At 41.3% G+C, this 19,096-nt stretch overlaps 1 protein-coding gene across 3 annotated transcripts in view; it reads right to left on the bottom strand.

Moving 5' to 3' along the window:
- LOC109626223 (mucin-2) overlaps positions 1 to 19,096 on the bottom strand; it is a 34,499-nt gene that overhangs the window by 1,344 nt on the left and 14,059 nt on the right. For 2 of the 3 annotated variants that reach the window (XM_020081947.2, XM_069514067.1), the window contains exon 3: positions 18,471 to 18,545. In XM_020081947.2, coding sequence (XP_019937506.2) covers positions 18,471 to 18,545 — 75 coding nt within the window. The remainder of the gene's footprint in view (positions 1 to 18,470; positions 18,546 to 19,096) is intronic. The other variant, XM_020081948.2, reaches the window with a different exon arrangement.

The raw sequence follows: 19,096 nt of genomic DNA, 5'->3' as shown, positions 1-19,096 counted from the left end.
TTTCTCTCAATGGAACAAGCAGCCACTACCTTACAATGAACTAGAAGAGACTTGGACTTGGGACCATTGCTGAACACATCTCATTCATTGCTGAACACGTCATCTCATATGACACATTACACAATTTAATTGTTTTGGTTTGCTCTGCATGCTCTTCCATGTGTTGTTTAAGGGATAATGGTACTGGACATCCATCCATATCTTGACTGCTTATCCTTTGAGGACACCGAGCCCAGACACAGTGCTAGAACTGGGGTACACCCTGGACAAGTCAGAGATCGCTAGGATGTTGTTATTTAATAAAGTGATTTTTTTTGTCAGGCACTGGAATGTTACAAAAATATTGACGAGATACAAAATACAACCAAAAACTAGTGTAAAGATCATTAAAGGAGAAGCACTGCTCAAGCATGTGTCACTTCCTAGTAGACAATAATGAAGCTGTTGACAAAGTGAATCGAGTGCAAAAATGCTGAGTATCACAGAAATTGTGCAGCACCAGGAGGGATCCCAGGACCGCAGCTGACACTCGCATGAAACGAAAAGTCAGCAAGGTACATCGTCAGTCACATGACAGCATAGCTAAAGGGGCTCCGCCGCTGAAATGAGATGTGAACTCTAATGCACCTCTGCAGAAGCTATAGGTAAAGGCAAGCAATAATAAACGGTTGCATCTGCAAAAAAAAAAGGGAATAAGGATAATATTTGCTCGCTGATTCACTTTTGTCAGCAGTTGCATGTCGGATAAGCTCCTCTGCAGCAGCGGCAAACAGCTGCTTGTTGCATCAGTGACAATCTAATAATATAATATATAAGGTCCATTTTCCTGCAGAACAAACACTTTTAATACTTTGCTGAAAGGAGTTTTATAGTTTTGCTTAACTAAGTTTTTAGATGTGTAGTTACATTAATGCATTGGTTTACAAAGTAAAGAATGAGTGGTCTGTTGCCACACAGCAAAAAGGTTGCTCATTCAAATCCTGGTTCGCCCGGGGTCTTTCTGTGTTGAGTTAAGGTGCATCGTCAGTCATGTGACCATATACAGCTAAGGGCTTTAAATGAGATGTGAACTTCGATGCACCTCAGCCGATGCTGTAGGTAAAGTTAATCAATAATAATAATCAGGGCAATATTTGCCTGCTGAATTACTTAAGTCAACATTTGCATGTTGGATAAGCTTCCCCACAAACTGATTCTTTTCTTTTTTTTATTCATTTCACTTTGCTGATATTCCTGCTTATTATGCAGTGGCCTAGTTTGCTGGTGTTTCTCTTCATAGCGCAGATGCTGGAAATAGAGAGGGCTCCCTCGGTTGACGATATGAGGAGAGAAGTGCTGCAGAGGAAGCAAGGAGGACTGAGCTCAGCAGCAGCAGCGCGGGGCCTGGAGTTTTTAGGAGAGAACAGTGACGACTCTCACATTCATATCCATCTGGCCTCATAACTCCCACTCCCTCAGTCAGTCAACCACTTCACTGTGGATGCCCACTGGTATTCTAATGCACACAAAAACAAATGAAACATCAAACTCCAGACAGGAGCACGGTGCAGGCAAAGGGTGCGGACAGAGTAAACAGTGAAAAAGTGAGTGGGTACAAAGAGCAGGATTTCTTCTTTTCTCTCCGCAATATTTAAAGCAGGTAGGAATAAAGCCACTTCAACTAAACTTCTTTGTGGCAGTGGGGACTGCTTCACAGCTTGAAACAAACCTCCAGAGCTGCGTAAAATGAGCCACTAGTCAGTACCAAAGTCATTTGACGGAGTCTCTACTGCCCAAACATGAACAGAGTAAATAAAGAGCTCTATTCCCCAATTTTCACCATACAGCTCAGCTCCATATAGAGCTCCCCAGTGGCTCCTGCTGCTGTGTTCCCTGTTTGTGAAAATGTATTGCCCTGGTCCACGGCACTGCATGATCAAGGCACACTGGCGCTGTAGGGAGCTGTCCACTCTCAACCTTAATTATCTGCACTCTGAGCCCACAAACTGTGGCAGGCAGGAAGCTGTGAACCTAACACAGTTTACCTCGCTGCTCCTCTTCTGTCCTCTGCTCGCATTTCTTTCCCGTCTGCTTGGCTGTAGGCTACAGCCCACCTCAGGCCCTGCCTGTGGGCAAATTAGGTGTGTTTTATAGCTGGTGCAGACCATGAGGGTCAGAGATGTGCTGCGAAATATGGATTTCAAAACTGGAGGATGGGATGGTCGTGGTAGTGTGTTGACCCCCAAACTTGCAAGCTCATCCAAAAAAAACGTGTTTTCACAATAGTTGGAGAATAATTGTTTACCTGTGGAGGTTTGTTTACACCTGTGACTGTGATACTTAAACCTTCCGTAACCAGTAACTGTCATGCTGTAAACTAATTGTAAATATCATCCTTCATATTGCACAACCCTTTTCTAGTCTTTACAACAAATTCTGCTATCCCCTTTTCTAGAGCTTATAATATTTTTTATATTGTCTGTTATATTTTTTTATAATTGTCCTTGCACAAAACACACCACAGCAAATTTGTTGTATGTGTAAAAATGTGTATGTGCAATAAACCCTGTTTCTGATTACTTAATGTTCTGTTACAAAGATCACATGCAGTCCCCTGATATCAAAGATGTCTTGAGTTCAGAGTCCCTAATTTCATTATGACATTCCAAACTGAAAATAAAACTTGATTAGCTGAGTTCTCTTAATCCATTTTTTGTAAATGATCTATCAATTATTATGTATCTTGTGCGAACATGTCCAGTTATGCCTATAGTACGGAGTGGGAGGCGGGGCTAAGACACGTTGAGGTGCAGGAGATAAGGAGGGGACGTCTCTGAAAAAGTGTGACTTTCCAGACTCCTAAAACTAAATGAAAAACTATTCATAAAAAGTTAATTTAACTTGACGACACACAACAATCAAATTTCTTATTGTACTTTTAGTACACCATAAATGGCTTCAGATGACTAATTAATCTCTAAAGAGGAAAATTTGTAATGAGTAAGGATTCAAATAAAATGGGCCTATATTCATTGAGCCATTACAAAGACTGTAACATTAAGAGTCTAACTCTAAGAAAAGAGAAACAAATTGTTATATAAAAAAAAAAATCAACAATAGGGAAACTAACTAAACGATGAACTCAGATTTACCTTTGTAACACTTGAGTGTGTATATCTGTAAATATGCATCTGACACTGGTATTGAGTGTGGCAGCAATAAAATCACTGAAGCTCAGTGCGCGGTCGTCTTCTCTCTGATATGCAACCCACTGAAGTGTGATATGAAACTTACAACCTCCACCTCACAAACACCGAGAATGGACCTCTCAGTGAAGTAGGAGACATTGTGTGTGAAGCAGTTAATCTTTAAAATGAAAAAATATTTGCACAGTTCCTGAATTCTTCAACGAGGGAGAAGGAGTAAATATACTCTAAAGGATTTGAATAGTCTTCAAACATATTTTGCCCTCACACATTTCTAATTATATGATCCCTCTAAGTCCTGCAGTTGCTGTATAATGTCAGAGTTTCAGTGGGAGGATCAAAGTGCCTCCAAAATCAACAACACATCAGTCAGAGGAGTTGATATTTCTTGCTGCAAGACTCATGAACTCGTCAGCGCTCAATCCGTTCACACCGCGTGACCTCACCCTGCACACGTTCTTCCATCCTCAGAGATTTACTGAGTGAATCTCTTTTTTATTATTTTCATTCTGTGCGGGACACAGTGACCTCAGCAGTTTGTGGATACCACTTGCCTGGAATTAAAAATGATTGAACTGCCATTGGAAACAATTAACTCTGATATTTAAACAGTGATATTAGCACTAGAATTCCTTGTGTAAATGTCTGTAGTGCTGTAGCTTGTTCTGCAGTCAGATGCATTTGCACACAATTGCATGCTGGTCAGCCTTCTGCCTCTCAAATGAGGATGAGAGGTGAGGATTGGATACAAGCTTCTTTTTTTAAAAATATATAATAACATAAGCACAGAGTTTGAGCAGGTTTTCATCATCTTTTCATCCTCCCATTTATAAAACATTCATACCACCACAAGATCGTGATTTCTCCTCCATCTCTTGTCCTGTGTGGCGGAGGAGACACTTTAAGCAGAAATATAGCAGCACAGAGGCAATCAACTCGATATATCTTCGCAATTTTCCCTTCCTATACGCCGAATATCCTCAAAGAAAAAAGTGAACGTGTCATTTCGGGCAGGCGCTGCCCGAGCAGTCAATCTCTGTGGAGTTCGTCTGTGATGAGGTACCACACCTCCACAAATCCTTGCATATGACAACACACAATACAAGAGATGAAGGTGGATGTTTGCACACACACATACATAGACACTTCCCCCCTCGAATGTAACCCCCACACTCCCTCAACATGCACACAGTAATCTCTATTACTACTCAGGAGAACAAGCTGTACCCTTAGGTGTTACACTCTCCTCAGACTATTATTCTGAGAGGATGTCCCAAGCTGTGGAGTGGATTTACAAATCCTCCTTTGACACCTGCATTAACATTCAGATTGCACTGATTTGAGAAGCCATGTGATGCAAACAGATTGGATTGAATGTAACAATTGATTCTCGCATCAGATCGTAATTCATTGAGCCATGTACATATTATTTGCACCAGTGTGATATTGAACGCTATAGAATGAAAAAATAAACGATCCCCCTCAAAGACACGTTCATATGCTCCCTCTGAGTTGTATTGATGTCTTTCACCATCAGTTAGCTGTAAGTATAGACATATTGCAGTAGAAAGAAGCAGAAAGAGGAAAAGCAGTGATCAATACTTGTGAAGTCATTTACAGCAGGTGGAGTCAGTGTTTCACTGCGAGAATCACTTAAGGAGCGAACAGTATGTGCAATTGACCAGCCGAGAATTTAGCAAAGCAATGAAACGGAGAAGAGATTCGATTATAAGACAATAACAGCACTAAAGTGAAATCAGAAGCATCGAACAAAGAGTTTACAGAAACACAAAATCAAACAGCTGAGAGTTGGATAAATGTTAACGTCAGCATACTAACACACTCAGAAACGATGCCAGCATGTTGAGGTTAAGCAGGTTTATTGTCTTTTTTTTCACGTGACTTTTAGAGATTAGTATACTACCATTTGCTCAGATTTTGCATTGGGATGTTTTCCCACCAATTAACCAATTTCCACACCAGGTATCTTTATCACATTGTTTGCATTGTATCTGGTTAGTTTGGTTTTCAAATTACAATTAAGGGTTAAAAACTGCTCTAAGTGCTCTAAAAACCTTTGTATGACCAACGTACATGTCCGTATAGTTGATTGTAGATGGACATGCATCTGACGTCAGCATATTGTTATTTCAGCAAATGAATTAACCCACGGTATTTTCATTATGGTGTTATTACCAGCATCACCAACTTCAGGCGTAGTACTCGACACTAGTTCGAAAGCGCCAAGTGAACATCCTCATTGTTCAAACGTATCATCAAAGGCAAATTGTGCAAACAGTCCTGTGAGCCACTTCTGCTATTTTCTGTTCTTGTGTTGTTAAATGCTATCTCAACACCCTGCAATTAGTGTGAGGTAGAAGGTACTGGCACAAGATAAATGTAAAAATGTCCTCTGACATCCTGATGATGTCACTGGAACTATAAGTTCAAGGGATTGCTATAAATAATACATTTCATAGGGGACATAAATGTCTGTAAATTATATGACTATCCAACATCTGTTGAGATATTTTATTCAAAAGAAATATTAACCTCATGGTGGCACAATCGTAAATGTCAGTATGAGTCTTAAAAATAAAATCTTAGCTCCAGACAGTTGAGCATTCCTGAGAAATTGCTTTAGATCTAAAAATAATAAGATTATTAGGGCATGATTTCAAGCTGGACACCCAGTCAGCCAGTGTAGCTTCAGTTTTTGTTGTAGTCAGGTTCATTTTATTGACAGATGGCTGAGTCATCTTGCTTCGCTCTGTCTGATAGTTTAAACTGATTCTGATTGACAGAGGGTGGGTCCCAGTGTAGCCACGGAGCTGCCAGAGGAAGTTTTATTGTGGAGGAAAAACACTGAAATCAGTAATCCTACATATCCAGACATCAATTCATCGAGCTCACACAGGTCTGCAAGAAATCTCATCACAACCTGAAGATGTACAGAGGGCTTCACTAACAAGATAGTGGACTCCGGCTACAACCAGTTAAAATTGATGTCTGCAACGAGCCGAGAACTACAAGGCAAAGTATTATTTGAGTCTGTATCGCTGGGAGGAGATTGACTAAGCAAGAAAAAAACAGATACTGACACTGTACACATTATTTATACCTCAGGGACTCATCATCATTTGATTTATGCTATGCACGGTAGGGTTGGACTCTGCGATGTAATTTATGATAATCATAGGATGCTAAAAGCCTAACTGCACATCATCAGCAGTCAGATCACATTATGCCACAACACCTCTTAGCATAAGTCAACAATATATTGTATTGAAACTATGTGTGCTCGGATACAAATCTGGCATTTTTCAAGGTCAGTACTTTTGGCTCCATTACTAAGAGCTGAACTTCTTGGCAGCAATTCAGAATACACAGAAGGACACCTGTTGTGGATGATTTTAACCTTGTGTTGCCCTAATATTACCGTCCCTCCCTCCATCCCTGTCCTACCACTCGCATCCTTTTTGCCATTGTGGGATAATGAATGCCTAATATTTACATTTTTATAGGAATTGCTCCCATAGATTTTACAAATGTGACCTTATTAGTGACCTCTGGCACTTTGCACAATGCTTTGTTTTCAAAAACCAACAGCAAATTGAGAGACAGTGCTGACTCTCACCTTGTTTGTCTTTCTCTCCTTGCGGATGAATAAATAACACAAAATTGTCTTTGGTGAAGAGAAGAGACGAGGAACATGGAAGGCTTAATATCAGAGAAAATCCTCTGCATCAAATTGTGTTATAATAAAGATCAAGTGAGGTTAAGATATAAAAGCAGATGTGGACCAGGAGCACACAGTCCCATCAGAGATTGTCCACATCAGCTTAAGACCTGAGCTGCTACTGTGGTCTAACGCTCAGTGCTTTGTTTACTCAGTGGGGCTCATTGCACCATAGGAAGATGCTGTACAAAGTGTATAAATGAGACAAGCTCACATACACTGAAGCAGCAGCCAAAAGCAATGCTGGCAGTGCTGAGCACCCAGGATCTGCTCGCTGGGAAAAAAGCTGCTCACTGTGAATTCACACTCATTACTAGTTTACTTTGGGAGTTCAGTGGGCCTGCATGCTGCTATCATATATTTATGTCTGTCAGACACATTCCGCAACCAGATCAGTAAATGTACCATAAAAGAGGTGGTGGTAGGTGAGACGTAGACCTGCTGCAATATTAATATGTCATGTATGGTTGTTTGTGGGTACAATAGTGGGTTCCTCTCAAAAAATTGTAAATAAGAGTTCACTTTTTTCAGAAAAACAGTTTCCACTGTGGGCAGTGGCACCACAACACTGACTTATCAAGTATTTCTTATTTACAACAGAGAGCAACATGATCATTAATCAGTCAAATGTAAGTTCAATATACTATAAATGTTCCACTATGTTCATAGCAACATGCTATAACTGCATGAGGGGAACTGCAGAGTCAGGTCATAATGCTTTCAAACCAAGGTACATGTCTTTGTTACAGATTTTAACCTGGTTAGTTTTGGTTTCATGTTGAAATTTAGGGTACTAAAGAGTTTTGTTTGACATGTATACATCCTGTGGTCGTGTATTGTCTGAGGTGATATCATTGGACCCGAAGACTGCAAGCAAGCTTCAGGTTCTTTTTCTTCTTCTATTGTTTAATTCTGTCTCTGCTGCCGAAAGTCTAAACCATGCAAAAAAGAGTTTTTTATACTGCAAACAAAGTGAACCGCAGTTCAGTTAAATCCGCTCCAAGACCATTTCTTTTGATCTGACAAAGTTGTCATCCATCGGTTCAGATCGTGGTCCGAGGCAGATTTCCCACCTGGGATTTTGTTTCTGACTAAACTGAAAAGTCCAAAGGTCCGGACCAAACAAGGTGAGAGTGACAGCTTCCTAAATGAAGGATGAAGCACAAAGCAGCAAAATAAACCTTAGATTTCAGAGAGATTTCTTGGTGGGTATAGCCCTAAAACTTCTCACAGCTTTAATGTTAAACTTCTCTTACAGTATGTCTGCAGTCGACAGTTTGTGCTACGGCATGGTTAACCTTCCCTGTAATTGTGGGCCACGTACTGCTGAACATGCCTTTACAATTCAGTCAAAGTGTGACTGTGAGCATAAACACAGCTTTAGTGTTAAAGTGCAGTTAAACACAACTCAGTGAGTCAAAATATAGCTGAGTGTTGGTATTAAAGGAAACTGGACCAAAATTGACTGTTTGGCCTCCTGAGGCTGTTGTGGACCAATTTTAGTGCAACATATGTGTTGAGGTGTGCTCACCCAGTCTGTGCTAAAACTCAAGCCAGGATTGTTTCCTCATCATCCTCCCACAAAGGATATTTATCCAGTGCTCAGTGATGGATGAGCATAGACACAAAAGCGCTGGACAGTTTTCCTCTTTGGGAAAGTTTTGTAAGTCCTCATTTGACCGTCCTACATATTATCCTGATAAATTAACTGGACAGGAAGTCAGCTAAGGTGAATTAAAAGGCAAGAGGTGACGGCTGCCCGCATATAGTACCTGCTTGTCCTCAGCACCACAGAGGTATTGAGTGATAGCTGCTGAAGCGGAAGGCTCTGACGGATGAGTGGCTATTGAGTAGATCAGAGAGACAGAGAGAGAGGGAGGTGTGACAGCAGGGTGGCAGTTTGCCATTTAAAAAAAACAATCCATCTTTATCTCTGTCGTAGCCATTCATAAACACACACTAATGTATCGAGGCCGTCTTCATAGTTTCCGTTGAGGGGCGTGTTTTGTTTTGACTCTGTAGCGTTTGGTGGTAGGACGGATGAAGGCAGTCTCCAGGGGTAATGAAGATTAAAGGCTAAGGTGAGCTGGAGTGAAGAGGGATGTGCATAGATGCAGAAAATAGGAAACCGATCAAAACCAATGTTTATCTCAATTGTTTTTTTGGGGGGGGAGGGCGTTTTTATTTTCTTGCGGATGACTGAAGAGCCAAAAATATATAAAGTCATATTTTGCAGGATAACAGTGTTTTGTTTAGATTTGTTTAGCGACCGCTGCCAAGACAGTATAGATTTTGTGTCAGAAGATCATCTGTAGTGTAGCTGTGTTTACATTGTATTAAAGAGGGTCACAGATCATTTGCTAAATACTAGTTCTGCCCTGTGATACACTGGCGATCTGATTGGCTCCAGCTCCCCCGTGACCCTTAAAAGAAAAGCAATCAAGTGGATGGATGGATGATTCAATTTTAAATTTATGGTACTTTGTATTTTAAAAATCTTATGTTTGATCGTTTTGTTAGTAATGTTGTGTTGAATGTTTTCCTGACTGTCGGGTTAAACCATAGACTGTATGTAAAGACAGACCACATAATTCCCCAAAGTAAAGTCACATCATCTTTACCACCCTCTAATGCCTGTCTGTAGTGTACGTTTTTATTACACCGCCTCCTCCATGTTAGTAATTGTGACGTGGTCCAAACTAAAAAGTCAAATTTCATGCAACAATTTTCTCAAAGAGGATTTCCCTATGTATGGTTGCTTTTAATTAGTTATCTGATGCTGTAATAATGTTCTGTATGGGCGCATGTAGCAGGATTACTTGGAAGCCATTGCTTCACATAACCACTGCGAAGATGCAAAAACAACGTCTACACTGCAAGGTGCAGCCAGCCATTGGACAATGGGTGGAAGTGGAAACATGTTGTTTATCGTATTATATAATCTCTTTTTTACAACAACTAAGGTATTGCTTCATCAGACTTTCTTGTGGGATCGACGAACAGCATCTGAAAACATTTCCCTTTCACACCTTTTCACATTTACTGTGTGTACAAACGAGTGTGACGCTGTTTATTCAATACAAGTCTGGCAAAAACTGTGCGCCATTATCCTCATCTGAACAATAATCATGTCTACAGCAGCGTTTTCATTTTGCCTTTGTGGCTGTTGGAAACAACTAACACTTGCCTGCAGACAAGGGAGGACGACACGTTGTGCAAACTAATTCATTTCGAGCACACCCGTTCATGCTGGAGGAGCCAAAGTAATTTCTTACAACCTGGCAACCCCAAAACAATGCTTATAACTGATCTATAACCCATTAGTAAATGATGTATCTGCCATTACTAGAGCAAATAATAACCACTAATGGTGCCACATAAATACTATTAGACTTGTTTATGGGAAAATATTTCTTACAATAGCTGAGCATTTAATATCTCATCTATTGATCATGTCTGATAATGACTCAGTGCCAAAACGAGGAGAGTGGGTGCTAGTGGAAGAGCTTTAGGGATCTAATTTAGCTGTGGGTGTGATTCTAACGTGATTAGTATTTATATGACACATCATCCACATTAGGCAGCGCTTCCCAGTCCCACATGCCACTCTTGATCTTCCTCTCTCCCCCCCATTTCAAAGACATGGCACAACCGTGATGGGCACCATCTGGCACTCACTATTGGCACGGCCTCAGCTCTGTCATTATTACAGCGTGAACGAGGGTTCTCGCTCTTGCTCTCCTCTATGTGCCTCTCTAGCCGCTCCCGCTCCCCCTGTTTTCACACCCAGCCCTGTATCTGTCATTTCTTCACACAAACAAACTCACGAGTGGATGGACACACATTTACAAGGACGTGCGACAATTTTAAAGTGTCGCATCCAGACTGAATGGTCTGAGACAAATGTGGCATATAGATGTATGCGCCACTAACACATCACTTTCAACTCTGTTGTTTTTTTTGGGGGGGGGGGTCAGTAACTGTAGTTCTGTCAGTCGTGCAAGAACAAAACTGAGGACATGAAACAAATAATACTCTTCTATTTCCTTGTTTCTCGCTGTGAAAAACTCATGCTCCTGCCGGCAGAACGTTTCCTCTGTGTAGTTTCATGTGAGTGAGAGTGATGCCTCTAGTGTATTTTCTCCCTCCCCCTCCCCGTGAGATGCCTGTTGCTCCTCGGCTCAGCCCTGAAGAAAAGATGGATTACTGCAGAAGAACTGCCTGCCCTGCCCTTTACACATTTCACACACACACACACACACACACACACACACACACACACACACACACACACACACACACACCACTACTACTCCATTATCAGTCTCATCCATGGGGAAATGCAGCTCATGTCCGCGCGCACGAACACACACACACACACACACAGGTCTGAAAGCTCTGACAGGGTTGTTAGCAAAAGGTCAAAGTCAAGAATCTGACAAATCTTTTTTTTTTTAAAGCAACGAAAGCCTCTCATATCCAGTTAAACTAAAAGAACACCGGGGCCTATTTTTCCTCTCTTGTTGCCTTTCTATGGGTTTCTATTCATCTCTGTCTCTCTCTGTTTCTCTTTCTGTCGAGTAAATATACAATTTGAGCAAGAAATCGGTTCCTGAGCTGATCAATTTCTTCCCAAATATGGACAATGTAGTGATTTCAAAGATCTGAAAAAGCACAAATCCAGGCTATGAGTAGAATATAACCTGATGTTGTGCTGGAGGGACCTAATATCAATAGATGTATTATCAACATATTGGTAAACTGGGTCATATTTGATTAAATTTAAACTATAGCCATTCGTTGTATTCTTAAATTGCCTCTCTGTTTTTTAGTGTACTCTTCTCAACTGACAAATCCAAGGCCAATAACTTTAACTGATAACAATAACTTTAGCTCCATTTTTGGTCTCCGCCACCCTCAGAGGTATCGTATACATCAGGTTTTATAGCTTTTTTAAAAACTAAGAATAGCTGCCTGCTATGACTCAACACAAATCTATGAGAGCCAGGGGACTGAACCAGAACACATGAGGGGAATCGACGATGATGAAGGTGATTATTCATCATGTCCTTTGATACATTGTTCATATGAAAATATGGATTATAGATATTTTAATGTTAAGGAAGGATCATGAACGAAATGAATTAGAACTGTATTATGAACGACAGTTGGACTTGCAATAGAGGCTGCGTTTGAAGACCAATTGCGTCACAGAGACTTGACTTCACTGTTCATTTCTAAAACTCCTTCAAATGTGGCTGTACAAATGCGTCCTTTTATCCCAAAGAAACTAAGGATCCAATAAGAGAATTCTTTCTGGTGCAACCTATCCCAGGATTCCTTGCACTTCAGCAATTAACCATTTTTCTAAGAACTAGAGGTGCTGGTTGCTCTGTATTGAGCTGAGCTTAACTGTACCGAACAGCTAACGCGGACATGGGGCCATTAAAACTTTCTCACTGTGTACAACATCAGCTCTGTTGCTAGGCAATAGCAATAAGGGTAGGACGAGCTTGTGACAGCAATCTCGGAAAGCCTTTGTCTCGGTTCGACCTTCGTTGTCTTGGTGGCCCAAGAACACTGCTTCATTTGTAGATCACGTCCTCTAAAGAATGCAGCTTCTGAATTGAGACCCTGCTTCTGTGCCCATTCATGACCCTCCAGATCTTCCAAGTTTTCACAGGACACTCTGAACCTGATCATTACTCCTGGATGTACGTTGCAAAACCTAGAATAGTCCGATATGAATAACTCTCTCCCTCTCAGACACACACTGGATCGTCTTCTGTTGCTGTTCTGTTTTTTCTGTCTGTCGCTTTTGCTTGGTTGCCTCTTCAAACACTGATGCACTTTTCCTCTCCTCTTTTCTAACCCCTGTATTTTTCCTGGAATCTCATTTGATATTCTATTCAGTCAGGTCTTTCCACTCCCTGTTATGATAATGGCACATAACAGTCAATGTTTAATGAATGGCCGGAGGCTTGGATACAGGATCAGAAATATCCTTGTAACCGCAAACACAAGAAGTTCATCTATGATACGCTCGCACATTGCTGTTTTTTGAAAAACGCTCCACTGAACGTGCACACAATGAGGCACAGATTTATTTTGCACAGGTTTCTCCTCATTTGCATACTGTGTGTATATAGTGCAGATGTTGGTTTGCCTGAATAAACTGTGCAGAGGAACTCTCCAGGTTCTGGTTCACTTGGCTGTGGCAGAGAATGCAAAAAAAAAGATTCAATGTCGATGCCTGGGCAATCTTTCCTACTCACCTCCTCTCTCCTGCTGCTCCTATACCCAACCCTGAGCTGCGAGCTTGCACCACTTCTCCTCATCCCCATTTAGGTGTGAAATGTATTTATATTCAAAGCGCAGGAAAAACGGAGAAGTGAAGGGAGGGGGGGAGTGACACAAGCGATCTGCTGGAGAAGGGAGTCTCTTTCTGATGTCTGTAAAATAGTATATTCCTATGGATAAAACCAGGACAATGAGAAGCTGTCAGTAGCTATGGGCCAGTGTTGGGACCATGTGGAGTTTGTGAAATGGAAGGCTATGCTTTTCTGGGCCATATGAGAGAGTGAATCAGAGTCGGTGAAGGAGACTCGAGTCCAGGCAGAGGAGCAGCACTCTGGAGACGGGTGAAGAAGACAGAAGCACATTATAGAGGGCAGGAGTAGTGTGAATGAGGGCTCCATGCACCACAGCCCACAGCTCTTAACACCGCCTTGAGTGACAGCAAAGACATTATACATTGTTCTTACTACATTCTCCACTTAAGAGTACGAGTTCTTCACAAGGGTGCATGTTATCTCTCCTCATGCTGATTTTATTTATTTTGTTTTCAAATGCAATCAATTAACTTTGTAACTTATCAGCCCACATTTTAGAGCCTGTTTAAGCATGGGAAACATACAGCACTGCTCCATCATAGGGATATTTTGGCATCTGGGAGCCTTCCTTCACCCACACCAAACCAACAGGGATGTGTCTCCAGGTCTCTTTTAACACTATTATTACTTTTTAAAATCTTTTAAAGCTGCTGTGATTAAGTTTTTATGTGGATGAATATTTCACTGCACACAAGGCATTTGTGATGAAAAAAGAACGAATGAGGAATATGAGGGACAGAAAAAAAGTCATCCCTCTTCCCTTCTCCGGAGTCTCTTATGCTCCGCCACGCTACTCTCTGGTCCGTCGCAATCGAAGGACAGCGTGCGAGTATCCAGTCCCATCATGCAAAGATGTGTCAGTGGAGATGTGCGTCATGGAAGCGCTGATTCATGATGGTTGTGTGTGCGCGGTGAGAATTGCGAGTCATGAGTTGTTACTGTAGGCGCTGTCACACAGTGTTCCTCCCGAGCCCTCCCAATGGATCGGTCCATTGTCTCGTTCTGCGAGTCTCGCAGGACAAAGGTGGAGGAATCCTCAACTCAACCATCATCTCCACAGCGTCTGGCACGAATGTACGCATCAGTGATGTGACGAGGCCTTCACTGACATGCAGGATGCTTCAGCCCAGATCTAATACCACTTAAACACAAAATTAGAGAGTATATGCAGTTTGGCTCAATTGAATCCTTCTATTGATAGTATAGATGTCTATTTTTTTATTGGTGAGTCATGTTTAATATAAAATCACTGTCACAACTGGTTCCTAATTTGTAAATAATAGTAAGTATGACTTAATGCTGATTGTATCCAGACCCATTGCAGACAAAAAACAGATGTTTAGTGGTAAAGAAGCCTAAATGAGAGAAATAGAATCACAACACAAGTATGATGTGAGGCCATCATATCAGTGGCATCCCTTCAGATAAGCAGTCAGCAGGAAGGGGAGGAAGAGCAGGAAACGCCTCCTCAGCAGCCCTTTTCTCAATTATCTGCTGTTCAGCGAAGGAGTTGACGGATTGTGTTTGGCTGAAAAAAAGAAAAACTCCTTTGTGGACTCATAGTTTAGCTGAAATCGTATGGTCCAGAGAGTCATTAATCCATCTCAGAGTAGCAGCCCATCGAGCTCCTCCAGTGAAATGCGTGATCGAGCAATAGACTGAGCAGCGGCAGAGATAAAGCCGCAGAGCACAGATCTGATTAGGCCGCCGTCTCCGCGCGCTCCACGGGGATTAAGCACAACACTTCCTTGTTAGACCTCCCTACTTTGTTCCGTAAAGCTCACTTGCCATTAGCAAAGAGAAAAACAGTAGGAAAAAAAAATGTCTTAACTCCGCTCACTAATTAACACTCTTGCACGGCCACACAATCGTGTTCAAGTATTAATATGCAGTTAATAATGTGCCACTGCTGCTGGATAAATAACATTACATATACATCATGCATTATTCCTTCCGTAATACAAGACCCTTGAAAAGCAGAACAAATGAAGTGCTTATTTATGAGATGTGCATGGCTGCCGTACAAAATGTTCAAATGTTAAAGTCTCTAGCCATATTTGCATGCTTTAAATGTCATTAACATTTTTATATAAGCTTTGCCCTGAAAGATGTCCTGCGTAAGTGTGCGACAAACACACACAGACACACACAGTTTTCCACTAGACAAACTCATTTGTTCTATTTAAGAAATGTTCACAATTTCACAGTTTTTAACTCCTTAAAAGTAAACATGAAGAAAATCCACATTATGTGACAATATGAGTTCATGTGTATTTGAGATGGAGTCAAATGTTCACGCACATTCATACTGAGTATGCTTAGTTTTTTCAATGCCAGTCTTTTACAACTATAGACATTTTCCCAGTGTGTATTCATTGTGCATAATTTAATACAAATTTGCCCGAATGTCAGTGTTATTTTTCAGCTTTTAAAACTTATTAAAACTAACTTTACTAAAATATAATATATCTGTATAATTTGATGCTTTGTCCATTTGCAGGTTACAACTTTGACAGAACTTGTTAGTAACCTGTTGCCTATTTACATACCAAGCATATAGTCATCCCATGTTCGAGTGCATATATTCACACCATAGTGGCTCCATCCTCAGATTGCTACTGCGAAGATTTTTGATTTGTATTCAGGATATTTCACCACCATGTCTATTTAGTGGGAGGAAGTGGAGACACGTTGTCCATCTTTACATACAGTCTGCAGGTTGCTGCCAAAATCAACTCAATGAAAATGGCGAGTTTGAACAAAAAATCAAAAACATTTGCTGAAATGCACTAAAACGCTCCAAAGAGCTGAGGGTAACTGTGTAAGTGCAGTAATATTTCTCTGTGAGCTCATCCCCACAGACGATGCCTTTCACACTCTCATCATTTGATCTATTGTTAATATACTGATTAAAATAAAAACCTCTATAGCTTTAGGTTCACTCAGGTCAAATTTCAAAATCAGTAGCTCATTGTGCGAGAACAAATGTTCTTGCAGTCCAATCTGCTATTATTTCCAATCTTCTAAACAAATTCCTGTCTAATCATTTCAAGTAGATTGATAGTGTGTGGTGTGGTGTGCTGAGCTCTGCTTTTTTCTTTGAGGGCTAAGACTTCTTCAAGAGGCTTTTTAATTGATGGAATCTGTCCTGTCAGATTTTATGGCTTTTCCATCACTCACTCCTTTTCAGGCTTCACTTTATCTTTTCTCTTCACCCCCAAACACCTTTTTTTTCTCCATCGCTGCCAAATTCTCTTTTTAGACTCGGCTCAACTTGAGCCTCAAAGTAGAGGAAAATCTCCTCCCCTTTCAAAGCAGGAAAATCCTCTTGTCACACATGGAAGAAAGCATGTCGACCTGACAGGCGAATGAGTGATAAGTCCTCATCTGACCATAAAACAGTGGCTTGGGATTTCGAGCCACCTCTGTGATGAACACATGATGATACGGTACAACATATCAGAAAATATAACCTATCTACTGTCACGTCTCCCCTCTCTCAGAGTAGTCGCCTCTATTATTCTCTGTCTTCAAGTTAAGGAAGTATGGCCGCTTCTTGCTGACAATCCTGAGTGGGAACCCTCACCATAATATTCTTATCTTTCAAGAAGAAGCTGTATTTAGTTTCTGAATGAATCATTTTCTTTTCGGGCCTTTGCGCCCTCTGCTCTCTCTTCTTCTCTCTTGTTCCATTTCTATATCTCAGATCTTTTCTCTCAGATCTTTTTTTTTTTTTTTTTGCTTTCCACTCTCTTATCCTCCACTGTCTTTCTTCTCGGCCTCCCCCCCAACCGTCTGACTTCTTCTTCTGGTCCCTTATTGGGGGAGCTTTGCGTACACAGTATAAATAAATAAATTGCAGAGAAATAACCAGGTTAGGGATAATAGTTTGATTCAATCATTTATGCGGTTTACAGTAACTCGACTTCAGCGATAATAGGATTTGTTTGATAATCAGGTTTAACATAGAGGATGTGCTGTGTGGCTACAGGAAACACCTTATTAGTGCTGTGAAAATAATAAATAATAAATGAGTGAGTAGGTGAGTGTACAGAATCAAATCACTGAAGGTAATCAGTCCACGGTGTACACACATACACACACGCCATGTCTCACAGCTCCAGTCTACAATTAAAAAGACTGATGATGAAGCTTGGCCTGGTAATTGGGTTATGCCTTCTCAGATTTACAACATAATTTGATGAACATAACCCCTGCAAGGTGTTTACATGCAAGTTTTAATAATCACAGTACTCCCATAATCCTGCCGTAATCAAATTACATTTGTGCATGTGAGCACTCCGAACACCGTCCCTCCGCTGGCTGCAATGTTTGCTTCCACCTCTCCCTCTACAAGATTTGCCTTCTTCTAATATACCCACTTTTTTCTTTGCAGTTCACAACTGAGAGACAGGAATTTCAATTTCATAGCAAGCCACACTTTTTCTTTTTTGCTTTGCTTCACCCTCCTGTAAAGTGTGAAATCCTGTTTGTTAATTGACTGATTTCAATTCAAATCTCAGAGCGGAATGATTATGCAGTAACTGTGTGTGTGTGTGTGTGTGTGTGTGTGTGTGTGTGTGTGTGTGTGTGTGTGTGTGTGTGTGTGTGTGTGTGTGTGTGAGAGAGTGTGTGTGTGTGTGTGTGTGACACTGTGTCATCTGTGCATCTGTGTGTAAAAGGAGAGATAAGGAGAGTAGAAAAATGAGAAGAGCCTAGGAGGAGGGAGGAAAAAAAGGGGAACACACACACGGGTGCAAGATTTAAGTCTGTGTTACTGTCACCTCGTTAAATTTGAGAGAGAGAGTATGAGGGTTGTGTGTGTGTGTGTGTGTGTGTGTGTGTGTGTGTGCGTTTGATAAGTCTCAATAAATCTCTCCTAACTGCGTTCAGTGATCAAACCTGCACTGGTGTGTGTTTGCGCAATGCGTGGCCATACACTCCAAAGTTGCTGCATCCGGCTGTGCTGTCACACAGAGCAGAACGACAATCCTACCAAGCCATAAAACTGAACTCCCAATACTGATGTGATGCAAAATGACAGCGTGATGCACATAATTCTGCAGTGAGACACGCACTGCACTCTCACTGCTCTCATGTAAAACGAGCAATAAATATGCAAACAGTTCACACAATGCATCCGTCCCAAAGTACCTGTAGATGATGCAGGCACAGTCCCTGCAGGTCCCACAGTTCTCAATGTCCTGTCCGGTCCTGTAGGAATGTCTTCTGTTGAAAAGCACAGAGATGACATATCAGGGGTAAAAGAGTAATGTTGTGCGTGTGTGTGCGTGTGTGCATGTGCGTGCACGTGTGTGTGTTGCGTGTGAGCCCACAGAGACATATTTAGGTTATCCTCTCCCTCGTTGGACCAGAATTCCTGGCACACACACACACACACAGACGTACACACATGCACAGACACACTCATCCGCTGCAAATAAACCAATCTTCTCTCTGAAATCACCCCTGATAATTTTTTAATGAACGATACCCCTTCCAAGCGGCTCTGGCTGTTACGTAAAAGACATGAGTCACCACATCACTTCAGGCATAAAATAAATGCTTATGGGGTAAAAGTTTGAGTCTGCAAACGTTAGACGTCGTCCCATCGCTGTTTTCTTACACCGGAACACGCAAGATATGTCACTTTATGAGACACAAGACAGTGGAGTCTCATGCTCAACGTGAAGAGGTACAGTGTTGGTGTTAGTGTTAGTGTGATTTGGATTAAGCTGCTCAAATTTCAGTCAAGTCTTTCCATGGATTCATAGAAACAC

Source organism: Paralichthys olivaceus, chromosome 18 (assembly GCF_024713975.1).
Source record: "Paralichthys olivaceus isolate ysfri-2021 chromosome 18, ASM2471397v2, whole genome shotgun sequence".
NCBI lineage: Eukaryota > Metazoa > Chordata > Actinopteri > Pleuronectiformes > Paralichthyidae > Paralichthys > Paralichthys olivaceus.
Note: the sequence above shows the minus strand (reverse complement) of the source record. Positions and strands in the feature narration are given on the sequence as shown.